General features: G+C 37.8%; 1 protein-coding gene across 2 annotated transcripts in view; it reads left to right on the forward strand.

Annotated features, from left to right (window-relative positions):
* Nucleotides 1-20,926, forward strand: part of HERPUD2 (HERPUD family member 2) — a 39,413-nt gene extending 18,487 nt beyond the window's left edge. Inside the window, exons 3-8 of one of the 2 annotated variants that reach the window (XM_055420884.2) lie at nucleotides 2,518-2,631; nucleotides 5,090-5,244; nucleotides 14,156-14,278; nucleotides 18,464-18,787; nucleotides 19,473-19,590; nucleotides 20,049-20,926. In XM_055420884.2, the coding sequence (XP_055276859.2) occupies nucleotides 2,518-2,631; nucleotides 5,090-5,244; nucleotides 14,156-14,278; nucleotides 18,464-18,787; nucleotides 19,473-19,590; nucleotides 20,049-20,210 (996 nt within the window). In that variant the 3' untranslated portion in view covers nucleotides 20,211-20,926. The remainder of the gene's footprint in view (nucleotides 1-2,517; nucleotides 2,632-5,089; nucleotides 5,245-14,155; nucleotides 14,279-18,463; nucleotides 18,788-19,472; nucleotides 19,591-20,048) is intronic. The other variant, XM_088834584.1, reaches the window with a different exon arrangement.
* Nucleotides 20,927-22,312: the final 1,386 nt, after the last annotated feature.

A 22,312-nucleotide genomic window follows, 5' to 3' on the forward strand; every position in this document is an offset into this window, starting at 1 on the left:
AATTGGGCAGAAGGTATAAAGATTACCCATATAACTCATGCCTCCACACATACACAACTACTCCCACTAACAGCATTCCACATCAGCCTACATTAGAGTGCTACAGTAGTTAGAGTTGAAGCCTGCATTTACATCATCACCCCAAACCCATAGTTTACATTAGGGTTCACTCTTGGTGTTGTACTTTCTGTAGGCTTTAATAAATGTATAATGACAGGTTTCCACCTTATAATATTGTACAGAATATTCAATACCCCCCAAATCCGCTATGTTCCACCTCTTCATTTTCTTTCCTGGTTTTATCCTTAAAAACATTTTTTACTATATGCTGTTTGAAATGTAGATTTATTATTTTAACCCAGGGATAGCTAGAGTCTGAACATGCGTACTTCTAAAAAGGGTTTTGCTGCCAGAAATCATTTCCAACCAGAATACTTAAAATGCTTTGGATTTCCGTGGTGGTCCAATGGTTAAGACCCTGTGCTATCACTGCAGGGGCTCGGGTTCAATCCCTGATCAGGGAACTAAGATCCCACATGTGCCTCTCTATGGCCAACCGCCCCCCACCACGAAAAAAAAAACAACAAACAAAAACCACCCAGCTTCAGTCAAAGGACTGTTGTGTTCCTTATCATAGAACATTTTGAACAGTGTGTTTACAGTTTGAGCAGATTGTTGAACTGTATAACCCTTTACTTCTTTCAGTTAAATGCTGTCATTGACTTTACCTGTTTAGTTATAAAATATTTTATAGAAACATTCCCAAAGGTGAATATATACTGTAAGGTAATTGTGGTTAATATGACCTTTGAAACTAGGTTTGTAAGGATGAACATCTTACACTTGGATGCTTTTTTTTTACTGTTCTGTATTCCCAAGCTATGGAGAAGGAAATGGCAACCCACTCCAGTGTTCTTGCCTGGAGAATCCCAGGGACGGGGGAGCCTGGTGGGCTTCCGTTTATGGGGTCACACAGAGTCGGACACGACTGAAGTGACTTAGCAGCAGCAGCAGCAGCATTCCCAAGCTAAGGGGACATTGTAAATCAGGCATCCTTTCTACCTGCTTTGCTTGGTGTACCTCATGTAATGTATTTCTGGGAATGCCTTTCTTTAGTGTTCTAACTCCTACTAACTTCTTCCTCTAAACCCGTAAAACAGTTATAGTTCATGCATCTCAGTTTTGTGCAAAAGACTGATTTATGTATTTCTCTAATTGTGCTCTAATGTGCTAGTTTGTTCTTTAAAAAAATTATTTATTTATTTGTTTTTGGCTGCTGGGTCTTCATTGCTATGCCAGCTTTTCTCCAGTTGTGGAGAGTGGGAGCTACTGTCTAGTTGCAGTGTGTGGACTTCTCACTGCGGTGACTTGTCTTGTTGCCAAGCACAGGCTCTAGGGCGTGTGGGCTTCAGTAAATGCAGCTCTTGGGCTCTAGAGCACAGGCTCAATAGTTGCGGTGCATGGGCTTAGTTGCTCTATCTATCTTCCCAGATCAGGGATCAAACCCGTGTCTCCTGCATTGGTAGGCAGATTGTTTACCTTTGAGCCACCAGGGAAGCCCTAGTCTGTTCTTTTAACAACGTCATGAGTCTCTTTGGGGGAGGGACTGACTCCTGCCCTTTCTTGGATTCACCTCAGAATTAAGCACAGTTCTTGTTTATGGAAGATAATGAATTCCTGGAGCTTTGTTTCTCTTTCTCACAACTGGGTATCTTTTCTTTACTCCTGCCGCGTGGCCCCCCCCCCACTTTTAAAAAAGCATTTTCTGATTTTTTTTTTTAAATTGCTGTGCTAGCCTTTGTTCTTCTCTGCCTTTCCTTACTGTACCTTATTTACTTGCTTTATGCCTATGATAAATATACTCATGAAATCATTAAGCTAAAATGCCAATTATATTTAGAGTATTTTCCTTCACTCATAGTTGTAGTTTTATGGAGACACATTTGGGAATATAGTTTAATTTACAGAATATAGTTCAAATATGTGCTCTATGTCTGTGTATAAGTGTTAGAGATAAAACCAGTTTTTGACTTAAAAAATAAAATACTATTGCTAAAATTCAGACAGATGAGATTATAGTGAGGTTATTTGAGTTTCCTTGTCACTGTAAGTTTTCAAATAATGAAAACATTTACTATTCAAAGTTTGTAGGCCTAAGCTTCAATGTGACTGTCACAGGGCTGATATTAATGTGTGTAGTATTTTTATACTAAAATAATAGATTGCATTGACACAACTTGACAGCAGTGTTTGCTTCAAAATTCCTTGGTATACAAAATAATAATTTTTTTCATATAGTAGTTCCTGAGTATTGAGACCATTTTTTAAGCAGGGAGGAAGTACTGAATTCAGAAGGGTCCCAATTTATGTGCAGGTGACAACAATTTATTACTAATAAAACGGCTGTGGTAGGAAGAAACTTAAGTTTTAAGTTAAGTATTTATGCTTAGCTACTGACATTTTTGAGCTGTGTACTTTCCAGTACTACCCTTTAAATGTAATTTTCTTTAATTTTAGCAAGATGAGTATCATATGGTTCATCTAGTATGTACTTCTCGGACTCCTCCCAGTTCTCCAAAATCCAGCACCAATAGAGAAAGTCTTGAAGCACTGGCATCCAACAGCAATTCTGTGAGTTGTTTTGGGCAGAGTAAACGCTGAAGTTTTCTGATTATCCCTTCTTGCCTCTAAAAACGAAGTGGAAAACAGAACAACTGGATCTTGTGGGTGGTGAGACTGTGTTGTGAACAGCTTAAGTTAATCATTTAAACTTCATTGTTAGAGATCCAATACACAATGTAATCCCTTGAAGCCTGTTCCCCATGAGTTATAATTTGCTATATGGCAGGTCAGTAATAGAGCCAATCTTCAGGGGTTTAATTACTGAAATGCTAAAAAGACAGAATTATGATACGGTTATATAATATAAACTCTATAGCCAATATTTCAGAAATGTTTAAGGTATTTTATATATTATATTTATTCAAGGTAGATTAAATTATTTAAACTTTAAGTTTGCTAAATTTTAAAATGACTGGATTTGAGTATATATTCCGACTATATGAGGAATAATTACTTGACGTACCCAGTTCTTTCAGACTTGAGTATTCATTTTTCCCTCCTTATTTTTCCATCTGCCTAAAATTGTTTTGGAAATTTAAAAAACTACTTGAACTTTTCAACACAGACATTTTTTACACTGTCCAAATTCTTTTATATTAAATTATTTTTGGTTTCCCGTAAAAGTTTATGTGACACTTTTGGAGGTGAAAGAAAGGACTGGTTGAGTGGGAAGCTTGTTTAAAGCTTCCTGGGTAGGGAACTTTTGTACTGCTAAATGTACTTTTCTTTTTGTCAGGAATCTAGCCACAATTTTGAGGAGGGGATGAATGGCAGGGGTGATAACGAGATACGGATTGTTAGCTGCTTCTTTAAGAAACTAGATCTTGTAGTTGCTCTCTTTAATTAGCATAGCCTCTATGGTAAGTATTTTCTAGTCCTAGCCATGGGAATTCAGCTTTCACTAAACTGAAATTTGTTTTGTCGATAAACCTAAGGGTCTTTCTATGTTTCCTGCCTTGCATAAGAAGGGACAAACCCCTGGTACTGGCATAGAATTCTGTTTATAGTCTTTGAACAGTTGTGTTGCTCCACTTTCTGTTGACAGAGAACTTTCTTTTCCCTTTTCTAGTGGGTTCCTTGACCATGATTTCATTTTTTTAGAATATATATTCAGTTTTTCAGAGGTGTGTTATAAAAAATCTAAGAAGTATCAAAGGAGAATGAAATTGAATTCCTCTTAATTTTTTTATGGCTGATAAATTTCAGTGGGACTTGATAATGTCTTAAAAGTCTGTTCATGAAAGTTATCTAATAAGGTCAGAAATAATTAGTTCTAGAGAAATTAGGGTGTGGTACCAAATGACTAGGCCTTTCTTCTATTAATTTTTTTAGTGAATACCATATTTTGATGATCCATTTAATACGAAATCTTGCCAAAAAAGAAGCATTTCCAGGTTGTGTGCCTAATAATCACCCTCCCTTGTAAGATATTTGGTGTCTGTTTGGTATGGAATAACATTTTAAAGCTTTTGTTAATTTTTCAAAGGTCCTTAAGACCTTTCACATGGCAGGACTAAGGAAGGTAGACATGCAAAAAGACATGGTGTAAATAGGAAGGCAGTATCAGTAAATGTGATTTTAATAAACTTGGAAGGATGTTGAAATTATCTTGTATCCAGTTTTTTAAAGTAGATGATTTCTATAAACTGTAATTGTGTTTTAAATTTACATAAAACACTTGACAAACTATTTTCAAACAGCAACAAATTGAGGTGGTCTTCAAGGGGTTATGTTGATTGAAGTTGTTGAATCTGTAAGTTACTGACACCATTAATGCATGAGAATTTTAAAATTCTGTTTGGTATCTTGTTCATTTTGTTAAAAAAAAAAAAACAGTATTTGTTGGTAGTATCTTTAAACTAATAGGATTTTAGGACTGAAAGGAATCTTGAAAATCTAGTTCAATCTCATTTCTTACAGGAAAACTGTGACTTAGGAGTTAAGTGAATTGTAAGGTTATGTTCCTTGTTAATGTCAGAGCTAACACCAAATTCTAGCGTGCTCTTCAGTGTTTTAAACCAGTATATGACTAATAGCATGTTATACAGTAGCTGGTACATAGCAACTATTTAAGTGATACAGTTATTAGTACCATTATTGAATACTTCCTATGTGTTAAGCATCATGAAAAGAGCTTTGCATGCATTAATTTTCACAAATTTTGTATGCTATTTTTGGTGTATAATTACTACTCAGCCTTTTATAGTTGAGAAATGGACTATTATTGTATAATTAATGGATTTTGATTTTCTAAACTCTTTAGTCTCATGAGAATTAAATTATTTATACCTGTATATATAAATAAATAGAATCTGTTACGCTGGGCACACAAGTCAAATCAATAAATTTCTAGAATTCACTCTTTGTGGAGGGATTTCATAGATACACTTTTAGTAATGTGTCTATAAAATTGTGATTATAATGAGTTAAATCTCCTTGAAAAAAATAATTACATTTTTGTTTGTAGAGTTCAGATCAGTCAGGATCATCAACTCCATCATCCAGTCAAGAAACCTTGACTTTAGCTACCAGTTCTTCCTCAGAAGGATTGAGGCAACGTACCCTTCCACAAGCACAAACTGACCCAGCACAGAGTCATCAGGTCCCATATGTAATGCAAGGGTGAGTGAAGCTGTGATAGCTTTGGTCCTCTTAAAAATCTATGATTCCAGACTTTCATGGTAGACCCTTCACTAATCAAAGTACATTTGAAATTTATTCATATACCTGATTATATGTTTTGTGAATTAGAGTGTTGGGTTTAGCAGTGTTTTGGGGGCTGTCCTGTGTGGTTTTTGGGACTTTAGTTCCCTGACCAGGGACTGAACCTGGGCCCTCTGTAGTGAGAGCACTGGACTGCCACTGAATTCCCTGGAGCAGTGCTTTTGAAAGCTGGTTGTACATTAGAATTGTCTGGGGCAGTACCTTTCAGTCTTTAATGTTTGTGCTAATCACCTGGAGATGTTGTTAAGATGCAGGTTCTGATTCAGTTGGTCTAACAGGGCCTGAGATTCTGTATTTCCAGTGAGCTCCGCTGTGATGCTGATGCTTCTGATGCTTTGACCATAGTTTGAATAGCAAGGATCTAGGTAACTAAAATTTTTGTTTTTACTCAGTCTTACTATGTCACGCTCAAGTGCTCAGTCGTGTCCAACTTTGTGACCCTAAGGACTATAGCCCCCCCAGGCTCTTCTGTCCATGGGATTTTACAGTCAAGAAAACTGAAGTAGGCTGCTATTTCCTCCTCCAGGGTATCTTCCTTACCCAGGGATTGAACCCGCGTCTCCTACATCCTTGGCATTGGCAGGCAGATTCTTTACCACTAAGCCATCAGGGAAGCCACAGTCTCACTATCGATCTACTCAAATTAGTCTCCTGGAGAACAGATGGGTGAATAAAGGTGTTCACATCATGAGGAACGCTGGGCTGGAAGAAGCACAAGCTGGAATCAAGATTGCCGGGAGAAATATCAATAACCTCAGATATGCAGATGACACTACCCTTATGGCAGAAAGTGAAGAGGGACTCAAAAGCCTCTTGATGAAAGTGAAAGAGGAGAGTGAAAAGGTTGGCTTGAAGCTCAACATTCAGAAAACAAAGATCATGGCATCTGGTCCCATCACTTCATGGGAAATAGATGGAAAAACAGTGGAAACAGTGTCAGACTTTGTTTTTTTGGGCTCCAAAATCACTGCAGATGCTGATTGCAGCCATGAAATTAAAAGACGCTTGCTCCTTGGAAGGAAAGTTATGACCAACCTTGATAGTATATTAAAAAGCAGAGACATTACTTAGCCAACAAAGGTCCGTCTAGTCAAGGCAATGGTTTTTCCCGTGGTCATGTATGGATGTGAGAGTTGGACTGTGAAGAAGGCTGACCGCCGAAGAATCGATGCTTTTGAACTGTGGTGTTGGAGAAGACTCTTGAGAGTCCCTTATACTGCAAGGAGATCCAACCAATCCATTCTAGAGGAGATCAATCCTGGATGTTCATTGGAGGGACTGATGCTAAAGCTGAAACTGCAATACTTTGGCCACCTCATGCGACGAGTTGACTCACTGGAAAAGACTCTGATGCTGGGAAAGGTTGGGGGCGGGAGGAGAAGGGGACGATGGAGAATGAGATGGCTGGATGGCATCACCGACTCTGTGGACATGAGTTTGAGTGAACTCCGGGAGTTGGTGATGGACAGGGAGGCCTGGCGTGCTGTGATTCATGGGGTCGCGGAGAGTCGGACACGACTGAGCGACTGAACTGAACTGAACTGAACTGGAAGAGTATAGAGCCCAGTGATCTGTTTTTTAAAAGTTCTACTGGTGTTTATGATCAGCCAGGCTTGGTAACAACTAAGACAGAGTATTGTGAGAAGTATTATGGTGATGTATTATGGAGATATGCTAACCATTGCGTGTTATCCAGAGACTTTCTTAAGAGGAGTTTACTCAGGAAGCTTGCTATGGCTACCTTACATTCAGCAATTACAATAGGCTTCTTGGGTTAGGCAGTTCCAGGGGGAATGCAGCCAACAGCCACAGCAGCTGTGGACAGCTCAGAGAGGGGGATCTTGGGGGATGATACAGTTTAGATCTGGGTCATGTCTGAAACTGGAGTACTTCTGAAGTAAAGGAAACAGGAATAATCGTTCTAATATAGTTACTGATAGTTGTTTTGCATTGCATATTGTGCTGTGGTGTGTGTGACAGTGCTCCAGATCTATGATGGTGAGGCTGGAAATAAGCAAATGACTAGAACCCCACCCCCCGTCCAAATGGTAGTAAGCGATGTAACCAAGGAGTAGCACTAACTGTTATGCCAAAGAGGATGTAACATATGGCAACTTTTTACTTAGAACTTTATAAACTTAATTCAGTTCTTAATGTGGAAAAGTAAAGCTGAGTATATAGAAAAATATTAAAAACACTCATTTGTCTCATATTCTTGAGTTTTTCTTCTAAAAATAAGTGTTTAGTGAGGCTGATTATAGGCCTTTATAAAGCATCTCATGAAACTATTTTTGTTTTCAGAAAATGATTATTACAAACCAGAACTTTGTTATTTATAAAAAAGTATTGTCACAATTTACATGGTAGAATAGTGGCTTAAAATAGTTTGTCTTATGACAGTGATTCCTTTTCTGTCTTTTTTGCAGAATAAGACAGTTCAGTTCCTCTCAATTTATACAGAGTGCTGTTATTAATATTTTACCAAATATGGTGGTAGTGATGGAAAGTGAGAATGGATATAATAAACCTTGAAGAATATATAATGATATGTTAAAACAGTAGTTATATCTGCACAATAATATTTTTAACTCTTTCTCAAACTTATGGTGAATATATTAATATATATATTTTAACTTTTGATTTATTAAATTAAGGTAAACTATGCATAAAATAAACCTTTTAAAGCATTTTTAAAGTGCAAAGTTCACTAGCATTAAGTACTTACACAGTGAATATATACTCTGTAATAAAGTATGTGAAGTGGTATGTTTTCAGAATAAAGACCATGGATATCTTGGAAACAGGTTAATAATTTCTTTAAGCTAGTCTGTTGAGAAAATCAACAGACTTTGGAGCAAAAGCATTTAGCTCTTCAGTTCAGTTCAGTTCAGTCGCTCAGTTGTGTCCGACTCTCTGTGACCCCATGAATCACAGCATGCCAGGCATCCCTGTCCATCACCAACTCCCGGAGCTCACCCAAACTCATGTCCATCGAGTCAGTGCTGTATATAAAACAGATTAGAAAAATCTGAAATAGTGTTTATTTTGCTAAAAATGGTATTAAGATGAAAAGAGGTAAAATCCTTAAATAATGTTTAGTTTTAAATCAGGAGGGCAGTATAGCTTAGTGGATGTACAGATTCAGGAGTCAGCCTGCCTTGGTTTGAATCCTAGCCCTATCCACTGACTAGCTTGGGCAAGCCTCTTCTCTTCTTTGCTTCAGTTTGCTCATGATCTGGAGATAATAGTACTTATTGTACAGGATTTCTGTGTGGATTAAGTGTTCATGTATGTAAAGAGTTCAGTAATATGTTAGCAATTATTTATAAATTCATTCATACTTATAAATGAATGCTGTATGTTCATTCAGCAAACATATTTATAGGCATTTGTGAGTCTGACACACTAAAACATGTGAATGAATGCCATTACTAGGTGCTGGGAAATAAATCTGTATTTGGAAAGAACACTTTGTGATTCATAAAGCAATTAAAGTGAAAGTTCAATAAGTAGGTTATTCGGCTTAACAATGAATGTGATTTAACCTAATCTTATAGTTGTAATCTTTAACTAATGAAGACTTTACATCTGTCTTTAAGTAAATTTTATTTAATATAGCCTTGCCTTACATGTGCAAGAGCAGTAATTTAGTGACCTTGAAGAATTCACCAACAAAATATAATCTCTCCATGTCATTTTTAGACTCCAGCACAACTTATATTTAGCTAGTCACATGTGTTTTCCACCATGTAGGTTAGTATTCTCAGTCTTTAAAATGGCTAAATTCTGATCACTGTTCCCTGAGTTTTTGAATCACTAGGTTCGGGGTAGTGTTTAGGACTCTGACAACTTAACAGCATCGTGGGAACCTAACTTTTCAAGAAAGCCTAATGCAGGTTATTACTTTCTCATTCAGCTCTTGAGGAAACAATGAGAAGACCAAACAGTACATGTGCATCACCACATTGGTTGTCCATTTATAATGTCACATTTATAAATCTTGACTGACTGTTTTGGACTCAGTGTGTTATGCTGTCATGTTTATTTAACTCTAAAAATTGCTGACTGGTTCATAAAAAATTGTCCACTGTTTTGTACACTTAATTTCCCTGCCTGAAATAGCAGCCTTCTTTTATAATTAATAAAACTGAAAATCTACTCATTGTACTCTTCTGTTATCTGATTTTTTAATAGCAAAAACTGCTTTTAACCCACCACCCAGAGATAACTGTTACTAACATTTTTGTAGTTTCCTTCTAAATACTTTTCTAAGTATACTTTTTAAATAGAAACATCATACTATTTTATTTTATAAACCTTTTAAAAAAGCAGAATGTAGTCTGGACATATTTCCAGATCAAATATAGATCTACAACATTTAAAGTTTGTATTAGCAATCAGTTTAGCTAAGGACCTGAAACGCCTATATACTGAAAACTATAAGATAATGATGAAAGAAATTGAAAACACAAATAAATGAAAAGATATTCCATGCTCATGAGTTAGAAGAATTAATGTTGTTAAAATGTCCATATTACTCAAAGCAATCTATAGATTCAGTCAGTCTCTATCAAAATTCCAAATATTTTTCACAAAAGTGAACAATCCTAAAATTTGTACAGAACCACAAGATCCTAAATAGCCATAGCAATCTTGAGAAAGAAGAACAAAACTAAAGGCATCACACTCCCTGATTTCAAACTATACTGTGGAGTGTCAGTAATTAAAACAATATGGTATTGGCATAAAAACAGACCATGGAACAGAATAGAGAACCCAGAAATAAACCCATACATACAGAATCAATTAATTTATGACAAGGAGCAAGACTATACAATGAGGAAAGGACAGTCTCTCCAATATATGGTGTTGGAAAAACTTCAACAAAATTAAGCTAGACTACTATTTTATATCCTACATAAAATTAACTCAAAATAGGAATTCCCTGGCAGTCCAGTGGTTAGGACTAGGTACTTTTGCTGCCGAGGGTGCAGGTTCAATCCCTGATTAGGAAACTAAGATCCTGCAAGCCACACAGCATGGCCAAAAAAGAAAAAGTTAACTCAAAATGAATTTGATTTGAATATAAGGCTTGAAACCATTAAAATCCTAGAACAAAATAAAGCTCCTTGACACTGGACTTGGTGATGATTTTTTAGATTTGACAGTGAAAGCAAAACTAAATAAATGGAATTACATTAGACTAAAAAGCTTTTGCACAGTAAAGGAAATCATCCACAAAATGAAAAGGCAACCCACTGTGTAGGATAAAGTATTTACAAACATATGCCTGATAAGGGGTTATATACAAAATGTATAAAGAACTCATACATTGGCAGAAAACCAAATAATCCAGTTTAAAAATGGGCAGAGGACTTTGTTTCAAGAAGGCATATAGATGGCCAGCAGTTATATGAAAAGATGCTCAACATCACTAATCATCAGACCAATGCAGGTCAAAAGCACAGTGAGATACTACCTCACACCTGTCAGAATGGCTATTATTAAAAAGACAACAAATAATAAGTGTTGGTCAGGATTGTGGAGAAAAGGGAGCCCTTGTGTACTGTTGTTGGAAATATAAATTGGTACACCCACTATGGAAAACATTATGGAGTTTCCTAAAAAAATTAACAACAGAACTACCATGTGATCCATCAGGTCCAGTTCTAAGTATCTGAAGAAAGTGAAAATACTTAATTTGAAGAGGTAAATGTACCCACATGTTCATTGCAGCATTATTTATAATAACCATAATAAGGAAACAACCTAAGTGTCCCTAGGCAGAAAATGGATAAAGAACTTGTGTTACATTTATACACAATGAAATACTATTCAGCCATGAAAAGAAAAGTTACAGTTTATCTTTCAATCACAGTTGTTAAGAGCCTGATTCACCATACCATTACAGATTCATACTTCCCAGTGCAATAAGTTGGAATGTCCTTGTTTTAATTTAGATATGATAAAGAGACATTCTTTTTATTCTGTTTTGTGAAGTGCTTATTTGTTGGCATGTTGGTATTTTAAAAAGTTCATTTGTGACAGTTCTTTATGTAAAAGAATATTACTAATTGATACTATTGAGTATTAATTATTATTTAGTATTAATTATTACTTAGCATAAGCTTGGCATTGTATCAAGCACTTATACATGCTTTATTTCATTGAACTTTATACCAACTCTGTGGCCTAGGTACTGTTCTCTCCCAATTTATGAACGAGGAGAAGGAGGCTAAAAGGTAGGTAGCCTGCCTTACTTCAGTAGTCAGTATCAGGACTAGAATTCAAATCCACATCTGACTGGAAAGTCTGTGTTAACTGTCTTGTTGAAGTGAATATTTTATCATTTGTTTCAGTATATTTTTCTGTGTTACCATTTGTATTTTGATTTCATTTAAAATGGTGGTTCTCTCCCCTCTACTCTCCCATTTAAAACTTTTCTCTAGTCAGATCTATTGGTCAGATTTGAAGTAATCTGACTGAATAAGCAAATTTATCATACAAGGATCATGTGGCTTTCTTCAGGAAAAGTTTACTTAGATTTTGCGGTAGCTGGGCACTGAAGACAGGAAAATGAATTATGTAGTTGCCCTCCATGGAAGTAGGTCAGATTGGCAAATAAATTGCCATTCACTGATGTGCTTCTGTGGTTTTGACAAAGTTCTGCAGGAGCCTGGAGAAGGGAGTGACTGTGTGCTTGCAGGAGGTGGGAGAGCTTTATAGCTGGTAACACTGGGGCTGATTTTAAGGGAAGTTCATCAAGGGAGAGCAAAGAAGTGTTGGAGAGTCTTGAAAGGCATATTCTGGAAATAAAGTGGGGATTCCATGCAGGTTTTCTTTGAAAGAATTTGTTTCTGATTGTTGAAGTTTCCAGTTCATCTCCTCTCCTTTATAATTCTTAACTTTAAAAGCATACTAGTGAATCTCTATTATAAGGATCTTACCTAACATCCAGCTTCAGCAACAGTTAATAGACAATAGCTCTTCAACCTTTTCCTTGCTTCTCTTTTTTTTTTTCTCTTGGGCTGGAGTATTTTTGAAGTAATCCTAGACGTCATATCCCTTCATCTGTAAATATTATGTATTTGTAACAGATATGGACTATAAGAATCACAATACCATTAGAACATGCAACAGAATTAAAAATTCTTTAATATCATTTATTACTCAATTCGTGTTCCATTTTCCCTGATTGTCCCAAATGTCTTTTTATGGTGGTTTTGATTGGATCAGTATTCAGAGATTGACTTACTGCATTTGGTTGAGTAATTTTGTTTCTTAAGGCTCTTTTAATCTAATCCCTAACCCTATCTTTTTTTACTTTACGCTTTTTCTGTTGTTCTATGTTCTAATTTCCCATAGTAGTCTAGATTCAGCTCACTACATCCATGTGCTATCATTAATATTTTCCTCTGTTTTCATAGATTGCCTGTAAACTGGTAGTTAGATCTAGGACCTGATTAAAGTTCATCTTTTTTAAAAATAATTTTATTTAGTTTTGGCTGTGCTGGGCCTTTGTTGCTGTGTGGGCTTTTCTTTAGTTGCAGCAAGCAGGAGCTCCTCTAGTGACAATGTGCTAGCTTCTTATTGCGGTGGCTTCTCTTGTTGCAGAGCACAGGCTCTAGGGTAAGTGGGTTTCAGTATTTGCAGCTCCCGGGCTCTGGGGCACAGGCTTAGTAGTTGTGGCACACCGGCTTAGCTGCTCTGTGGCATGTGGGATTCTCCTGGATCAAGGGTAGAGCCCATGTCTTCTGCATTGGCAGGCATATTAGCATATTCTTTACTGCTATGTCACCATGGAAGCCCAAAGTTCAACTTTTAAATTTTATTTATTTTTACTTAAGCTTATATGGAAAACGTGATATTTATTAAATCACTTTTATAAAACATTTTGACAATTGACTAACAATTAACAACGTAACTAAAAATTTTAGAATCTTAACATCATAGAAGTTTGTTTCTTACTCATGTAGTAGCCTGATTCTAGGCTGTGATGTTAGTTGTTCTGTATATGTGGGATCAATATCATCTTCATTTCAGTTCAGTCGCTCAGTCGTGTCTGACTCTCCGCGACCCCATGAATCACAGCACGCCAGGACTCCCTGTCCATCACCAACTCCCGGAGCCACAGAGTCAGTGATGCCATCCAGCGATCTCATTCTCGGTCATCCCCTTCTCCTCCCGCCCCCAACCTTTCCCAGCATCAGAGTCTTTTTCAGTGAGTCAACTCGTCGCATGAGGTGGCTAAAGTATTGCAGTTTCAGCTTTAGCATCAGTCCTTCCAATGAACACCCAGGATCGATCTCCCTCAGAATGGACTGGTTGGATCTCCTTGCAGTCCAAGGGACTCTCAAGAGTCTTCTCCAGCACCACAGTTCAAAAGCATCAATTCTTCGGCGATCAGCTTTCTTCTTAGATAAGACATAATGTCTTACTTGAGGCTTTCCTTGTGGCTCAGATGATAAAGAGTCTGCCTGCAATGCAGAAGACCTGGGTTTGATTCCTGGGTCAGGAAGATCTGGAGAAGGGAATGGCAACCCACTGCAGTATTCTTGCCTGAAGAATTCCATGGACAGAGGAGCCTGGAGAGCTACAGTCCATGGGGTTGCAAAGAGTCAGACACGACTGAGTGACTAACACACATACACATTGTCTTACTTGAGGAATGTTGAACATAAGTATTTTTTTTCAGTGAGTTTTAGTATGTTTTGTCAATGGATGACATAGTTCAGAAATAAAAACGTGGAGAAATGCTTTCAACTTCTTCTGGAGCATTAAAAAACATTTTTTTATTATTCTATTGCAGAAATGTAGACAACCAGCTTCCTGGGCAGGCTATTCCAGCTGGATTCCCAGTGTATCCCGCTTTCAACCCACTGCAGATGCTGTGGTGGCAACAGATGTATGCTCATCAGTATTATATGCAATAGTAAGTCAGTTTGAGTTGATTTTTTTACACATTGTGTTATTTGCTTTATTTTCTTTTTCATCCTAAGTGAGTTGATTGGGATTTCATTTACTGATGTATATCATTGGTTTTTAAAAATTATTTTAAATTATTTGGCTAAAGGAAAAAGGGTATGTATGCTGTTCACATCAACTAAACTTATTCTCTGCTTCTTTCTCTCTCCTTTAATTATATTTGGCAGTATTCAGGTGCTTTCTTTAAGAGAACAAACATTTTATCTATTTAAGAGGAGAAAAGTTAGGAAGGTTTCCCTGGAAAGCAACAAATCTATATGAAGAGAGGATGTCAACCAAAAAAGGGAATAGAAAGAATCATACATCAGGGAGGTTCATATTGATGTCGGGTTCACTTGTGGCTAATATTCTTTCTGGAATTTTCTGTATTTTAGTAAGTGTTGCTTCTGATCAGTGTGAAACAGTCTTAGCATGGAATGGTTTCTTGGTGGTCTTTGTGCTGGGCTTCCTATGTATTCATTTAACATTTCTAGCTTCTCTTTAGTGTTCTCCTCTCCTTTCTGTGATTCTGTTATCCTGTTCATTCTTTTTCTCTTTCTGATTCCCTTTTTCTCAACGGTAACATTCCTTGTTCAGTTAAGTGTTTGTATACGTACCGTGTGCCTTGCGATGCACAGTCTGGTAGGGAAGATGGGGTTCCGCTCCGGGCTAGTCCTCTAGGATTCCCTTTTTCTGTGGTCTTAGTTGTTAGCTCTGTGCGATGGCTCCCAGTTCTTCATCTCCTCTGCCTCATCTTGTGTCTCACTTAATTGTTGGAGATTTCCATAGAGAAATTTGCCTTTCCTTTACATTCAGTTAGGTCTGAACTTTGACTGCATCATCCTGTTATGTGCCTTCTCCTTCTTGACTTCCTTGTCAGTGATACTGTCTCTTTTTAATCATCCTCCAAGCTCTTAACATTAATCAGCTTTGATTCTAGCTTCTGTTATCCCTGAACTCAACAACTTACCAAGGTGAATTAGTATGTTGTTTTCTAGCTTCTGTCCTTCCCTATATTTTACTTCTGATGTTTTGCCTAGATCTTTCTAATATTAGACCCACTTTAATGCAATCACTTTTCCTCCTTTTAGGCTCTTGACTGTATTTCATTGTACTACTTGCTAGGTTAACTTAACACATAATTGAGTCCATCATCCTCCATTCCCTAAAATATCAGATGGCCCTCTTCCCTACAGCGTGAAGTCTGTATCCTCATTCTTCCTCTGTGCTGCTGCTGCTAAGTCACTTCAGTCGTGTCTGACTCTGTGCGACCCCAAAGACGGCAGCCCACCAGGCTCCCCTGTCCCTGGGATTCTCCAGGGAAGAACACTGGAGTGGGTTGCCATTTCCTTCTCCAGTGCATGAAAGTGAAAAGTGAAAGTGAAGTTGCTTCAGTTCAGTTCAGTTCAGTCGCTCAGTTGTGTCCGACCCACTGCGACCCCATGAATCACAGCACGCCAGGCCTTCCTGTCCATCACCAACTCCCAGAGTTCACTCAAACTCATGTCCACAGAGTCGGCGAGCCATCCAGCCATCTCATTCTCGGTCGTCCCCTTCTCCTCCCGCCCCCAACCTTTCCCAGCATCAGAGTCTTTTCCAGTGAGTCAACTCGTCGCATAAGGTGGCCAAAGTATTGGAGTTTCAGCTTCAGCATCAGTCCTTCCAATGAACACCCAGGATTGATCTCTTTTAGAATGGACTGGTTGGATCTCCTTGCAGTCCGAGGGACTCTCAAGAGTCTTCTCCAACACCACAGTTCAAAAGCATCAGGTCTTCGGCGATCAGCTTTCTTCGCAGTCCAACTCTCACATCCATACATGACCACGGAAAAAACCATAACCTTGACTAGACGGACCTTTGTTGGCAAAGTAATGTCTCTGCTTTTTAATATACTATCAAGGTTGGTCATAACTTTCCTTCCAAGGAGTAAGCGTCTTTTAATTTCATGGCTGCAGTCAGCATCTGCAGTGATTTTGGAGCCCAAAAAATAAAGTCTGACACTGTTTCCACTGTTTTCCCATCTATTTCCCATGAAGTGATGGGACCAGATGCCATGATCTTTGTTTTCTGAATGTTGAGCTTCAAGCCAACCTTTTCACTCTCCTTTTCACTTTCATCAAGAGGCTTTTGAGTTCCTCTTCACTTTCTGCATAAGGGTAGTGTCATCTGCATATCTGAGGTTATTGATATTTCTCCCGCAATCTTGATTCCAGCTTGTGCTTCTTCCAGCCCAGCGTTCCTCATGATGTACTCTGCATATAAGTTGAATAAGCAAGGTGACAATATACAGCCTTGACGTACACCTTTTCCTATTTGGAACCAGTCTGTTGTTCCATGTCCAGTTCTGACTGTTGCTTCCTGACCTGCATACAGGTTTCTCAAGAGGCAGGTCAGGTGCTTAGTTGTGTCCAATTCTTAGCGACCCCATGGACTGTAGCCTACCAGGCTCCTCCATCCATAGGATTTTCCAGGCAAGAGTACTGGAGTGGGGTGCCATTGCCTTCTCCGATTCTTCCTCTATACCTTACCCCATAAAGCTAACCTGGTTTATTAACTTCATATCCTAATGCTTTCCTGTGTAATCTCTTGGCTCCAGGCAGGCTCTTTATACCTTACCTGTTGTCACGGTAATCGTTATCATAATTAGTCACTTCGGTCATGTTCAATTCTTTGTGACCCTATGGGCTGTAGCCCACCAGGTTCCTCTGTCCATGGGATTCTCCAGGCAAGAATACTGGAATGGGTTGCCATGCCCTTCTCCAGAGGATCTTCCTGACCCAGGGATTGAACCCCAGTCTCTTATTGGGCTCTTTACCACTAGCGCCACCTGGGGAAGCCTTAGTGTTACACTATATCTTTACACCTGTTGTCTTGTTTACAACATCACAGGAACTGTGTAAAATAAGTGGGGCTTATTGTAGTTAGCTACTGAATCATAGCTAACTTCAGAGACTCAAGTTTTCACCTTTAATGAAATAACTCACTTATGAATCAGAATGTCCATGAGGTAGGAAATATTCTGGAAATGAATAGGGGGCTTCCCTTGTGGCTCAGCTGGTAAAGAATCTGCCTGCAATGAGGGAGACCTGGGTTCGATCCTTGGGTTGGGAAGATCCCCTGGAGAAGGGAACAGCTACCCACTCCAGTATTCTGACTTGGAGAATTCCATGGACTGTATAGTCCATGGGGTTGCAATGAGTCGGACATGACTGAGTGACTTTCACTGTAGATACAGTGTATTAGCATACTGGCTTAAATAAGCTTTTTTACCTTTGAAAACTTCTATTTCATTTTGCTATCTTGATTTTAAAACTTTCTTGTAGAGAAAATTCAACATATATTAAGACAGAATAAATAAAATGAACCCCTGTATTCTCACCACCCAGCTTTTAAACATTTACCAATTCATGACTCTCTGATTCTACAACTTTCCCCTCTTTGCTGAATAATTTAAAGCAAATTTCAGATATGTTATCACTTTACTGGTAGTCTTTTACAGGAAAATTTATTCTGACTCTTAAGCAGTCAAATTATAAGCAAACTTCAGAGCCACACATCTTTGTAACTTGACAGGGATCTACACCAGTGTTCTCCAGGTAGAGTTCTAAAAAGTCAGGATGGGATTGAGGGATTGTTATCTGGGACCTAGTTAATGTTTGAAAATACCAATAGAAATCATTTGTTACTGAGAGTGAACACACAGGGTAATGATTAATGTACTTATTTAGACAAATCTTTTCAAACATGGGTCTGAGGGACAGGTGGTGTGTGTGGGTGGTGGGGGGCAAGCAGTATTTATCCTATGTAGAAGAGCAAAAGAGGCAATTAGGGAAAAGTTTTGGAAAAAGATTTGGTCACAGCCTTATCATTTAGTGAAAGAAACAAATAGTGATAACATGGCTGTTTTTAATCTCTTCCACCTCTCCCCTGCTGTCCTAGACTACGAGGCTGGGAGAATATCCTTCCTTGAACTACTCCTACCATCCATGTTGGCTCTACTTTTGCACTGGGAATTGTAGTATAGGAGATGTGATATTCCATGTAAGGTTTATGAAAAATACATATGGCTTCCTGGGAAGTTCTGAAAAATATAATGTAGTATGATAAATGTTTTTCTTTTTCTTGTTAATATTTATTTTGGTGACTATTTCAGTCAAGCTGCAGTTTCAGCTCAGGCCACGTCAAATGCTAACCCAGCCCAGCCTGCTGCTACACAACCTCTAAATTTGGCACACGTGCCTGGAGAAGAACCCCCACCAGCTCCAAACCTAGTGGCCCAAGAAAATCGACCCATGAATGAAAATGTTCAAATGAATGCGCAGGGAGGTCCAGTGCTAAACGAAGAAGACTTCAATCGAGATTGGCTAGACTGGATGTACACGTTCTCACGAGCTGCAATTCTCCTTAGCATTGTATACTTCTATTCTTCTTTTAGTCGGTTTATCATGGTAATGGGAGCCATGCTACTGGTTTATTTGTGAGTGATGTTCATTCATTATAATTACTTTCTAAAACTGTTAAGCATGGAATCTGGCACGTGGTAGTCTGTTGTGAATGTTGAGTGAAGGAATATGAATGTTGGGCTTCAGATACCTAGCATCAAGAGCAAAGCAAGTTATGTTTTGTAAGAACGTTTATGAGAATTGTCTAGAAGCAGATTTTTTCCCTTTACTACTTTTTATAAAAATTGTTAGTTCAATTAGGTATGCTGTAGTAATCATTTGGAACTTGAGTATATGATGCAGTCTTGGAGAGGAGTTTCTTTTTAATTAATTATAGTTATCAATAGTACGTCTGTTAGATATAGGTCAGATTTTTTTTCATAAGTAGACTAACTGTCCCTTGCTCCCTTTTTTTCTTAGGAAGCAAACAAATATCTAGTTGAATTTCATTTTGAAAAATATTAAAGAATGATTTTATGCCTCCTGATATGTCTTACTAGCTCAGGATAGACTTTAAATTGATTCCTGTTTTCCTGTCATTGCTTTGAGAGGGGTAGTTCTTGACCTGAAGAAGGAAATTTGGTTTTTTCATTTGTCATAGTTCAACCCATGAATGAAAATGTTCTAATCATTTTGCTCTTATAGGACACTAATATTTCATAGTGTTACGAGTAAAAACAGTTGTGACTTATTTTCTTTTCTCTTTATTTTACTGAGCAGACACCAAGCTGGATGGTTTCCTTTTAGGCAAGAAGGAGTTCAGCAACAGGCTCCCAACAATAATGCTGAAGTTAACAATGATGTACAGAATGCAAACAATCTAGAACTTGAAGAAATGGTATGGGTATGAGGTTTTCATATACTTAAATATAGGTGTTTCTTCAGCACTGTATGAGACCAAAATAATAAAAGAATCTCGGGTATTTCATAGTATTGAAGAAAAGTTAACAAGTAAATGTGGTTTAATTCCAGAGAACCTATAATACTGAGTCAGTCATATATTAGAATTAAGTGGAAAGAACTAACATCATTTTTCCTAAAAATAGCCTAGAAAGAAAGTTATGCTCACAGTGAGAAATTTTTGTATTAAACTGGCAGTTATTCCTTTGAACTTGAACAAGGAGGAGTTTATCAGTTTTGGACTTAAGGAAGATCTCTAATGACCAGATAGTTCTACTTCCTTATTATATACTCATATTCCTTCTTTGGGAAGAATTTAACTCTCTCCTTTTCTGTAATGAGTTCATGGTAGCTGTTAAGATCACTTAGGAATATGTTTCTTGTTTTGTTTGAAAGGAGCGTCTTATGGATGACGGGCTTGAAGATGAGAGTGGAGAAGATGCAGGTGAAGATGCCAGTGCGATTCAGAGGCCTGGATTAATGGCGTCAGCCTGGTCTTTTATCACCACATTCTTTACTTCACTAATACCAGAGGGGCCTCCCCAGGTTGCCAATTAGACTTGAAAAACTCTGCCAGCTGCAAAGGAGGGTCTGAATTTAGGAAAGTGTTTTAAATAACAGTGCAATTTCAAAAAAATTTATTACTTTCTTTTCATCATCATGTACAGAGGTTTTTTTCTTTAAACTTCTCATGCATATGAATATTTTAAGCACAAGTAGACTACTAAATGTGTGATTTTTTTTTTTTTAAGATCCTAACAGAACATAGCATAACAATATTGGTCTTCCAGGTTTTATTAATTTCAATTATGTATATTATATCAAGACAGACTTGTGTGTCTTATTTCTTTAAAGAGCTGCTTCATATATAAATGTCTATAGCTTATAGCCCAGCCCTTCAATGTATAATTTGAATAAATATATCTATTTTCTGTGAATTGTCCTAAAAGTTTTAAACAGAATGACCTCATAGTTTTTAATGAAGAATATTAATTACCTAAAATGTGCTAGTAGCATTTTGCCCAGCCATAAAGCAATAAACTTCTCAGTAACCTTCATTTTGACATTTGAATAAATGGAAACTTTCTATTTTAAGGGCATGTATCCCATCAATTGGAATTAGTACCTTTAAAAAAAAGGCAGCTCTTCAATGGAATTAATAGTGATATAAAATGTTTGATATAGGCAGTACTTTTATAAAATAAGATTCTGGAAATCACTCCCTGTAATTTTTTAAAAATAAAAGGTCAATTATGGTAAAACTGTCTTGTGGCATATTTATTCAAACTCTTCCATATTATACTCTCTCCATACAAAAATCTGTGTAAATTTCAGTAGTTCTGGGGTTGCTGAAATCTTCAAGGTCATTTTCACCTCTTTTTATTCCAGATGAATGTCTTCTAGTTCTCAGGTAGTCTAAAACCTCTTTGGTTTATTTAAAAAATCCCTGTGAAAGTCAATTTGATTTTTCTTAAGAAAGGAGTAAGCCTCTTAGACGGTAGCTAATTAAAATGGAATAAATGCAGATAGTAGAACTTACTGTGGAAGAACTTTATCTCATGTGAAATGTATTATAAAAGTATATATAGTACTGTTACAGTAGTATATGATGGCTGTTCACCAGGGTGAGCTATGGTACATTTGTACACCATTTGGGTTCATGATTAGGGATGGCTTGTTTCAGGGCTGATACAATCATTGCATCCAGAGGGAGAGTCTGGATTTTAACCTGGGAACTAAACAAATAAACTGTCAGAGCTGAAAGAAATGTTCCATAGGTCAGATCCTAAAACTAGAGTCGGTGGGTAGAGCCAGAAAGCAGCTGTAATTATGAGATTGAGTAGTCTCTTCAGTTGGGAGGTGGACAGGGGAGAACTGGAGCCACAGAATTCATGGAGGGGAGCATTATTGTGGGGGACACCTATCTGAAGGAAATGAGCAGGTCTCTGCATCCTAACTGCAGGTTGGGCCCTAAGGAGAAGGATTCTGGTCATAGACCCCCTGTGAAAGGCTGTGACTAAGCATTCTGATAAAAGTGAAATGTATTATACTGCTCTATTTTAATTATTTTCCTTACATTGTTAATTCCCTCATATTAGTCTTACTTCCAGTAAGTCTTTGTCAGAAACTCCAGCCCAGTGTCAGCTATGTTTTGGATGATTAAGGGAGGAGCTGTGTCCATGCTGGGGCCAGATGGTGCTTAGAAGGCAGCTGTAGCATGGAGATGGTTTCCAGATGGAAAAAGAGCCACATGGAAGCCCAGATACTGGTCTCTAGGCTAAATGGTGACTAGCAACAGTCAGGATGGGATTGAAATCCTTCCCAGGACAAAAACTAGACTTTCCATGTCTAGTCTAGTATTAGTCGCTCAGTCGTGTCTGACTCTTCGCGACCCCATGGACTCTAGCCTGCCAGGCTCCTCTCTCCATGGGATTTCCCAGGTAAGAATACTGGAGTGGGTAGCTATTCCCTTTTCCAGGGGATCTTCCTGACCCAGGGATCGAAACTGGGTCTTCCTCAATCTTTACCATCTGAGGAGATTCTGGGTCTCCTCAGATTGTTTACCTTTTGAGGCACCAGGTCAAGCAGTGTGGGTGAAAGGGTTGGTTGTTATTTGCTGGGTAAAAGGAAAGAGTGATCCTGAGGGCTGAAGAATTGGA

This window comes from Moschus berezovskii, chromosome 3 (assembly GCF_049115385.1).
Source record: "Moschus berezovskii isolate FMDL1 chromosome 3, NW_MosBer_1.0, whole genome shotgun sequence".
In the NCBI taxonomy this organism is placed as follows: domain Eukaryota; kingdom Metazoa; phylum Chordata; class Mammalia; order Artiodactyla; family Moschidae; genus Moschus; species Moschus berezovskii.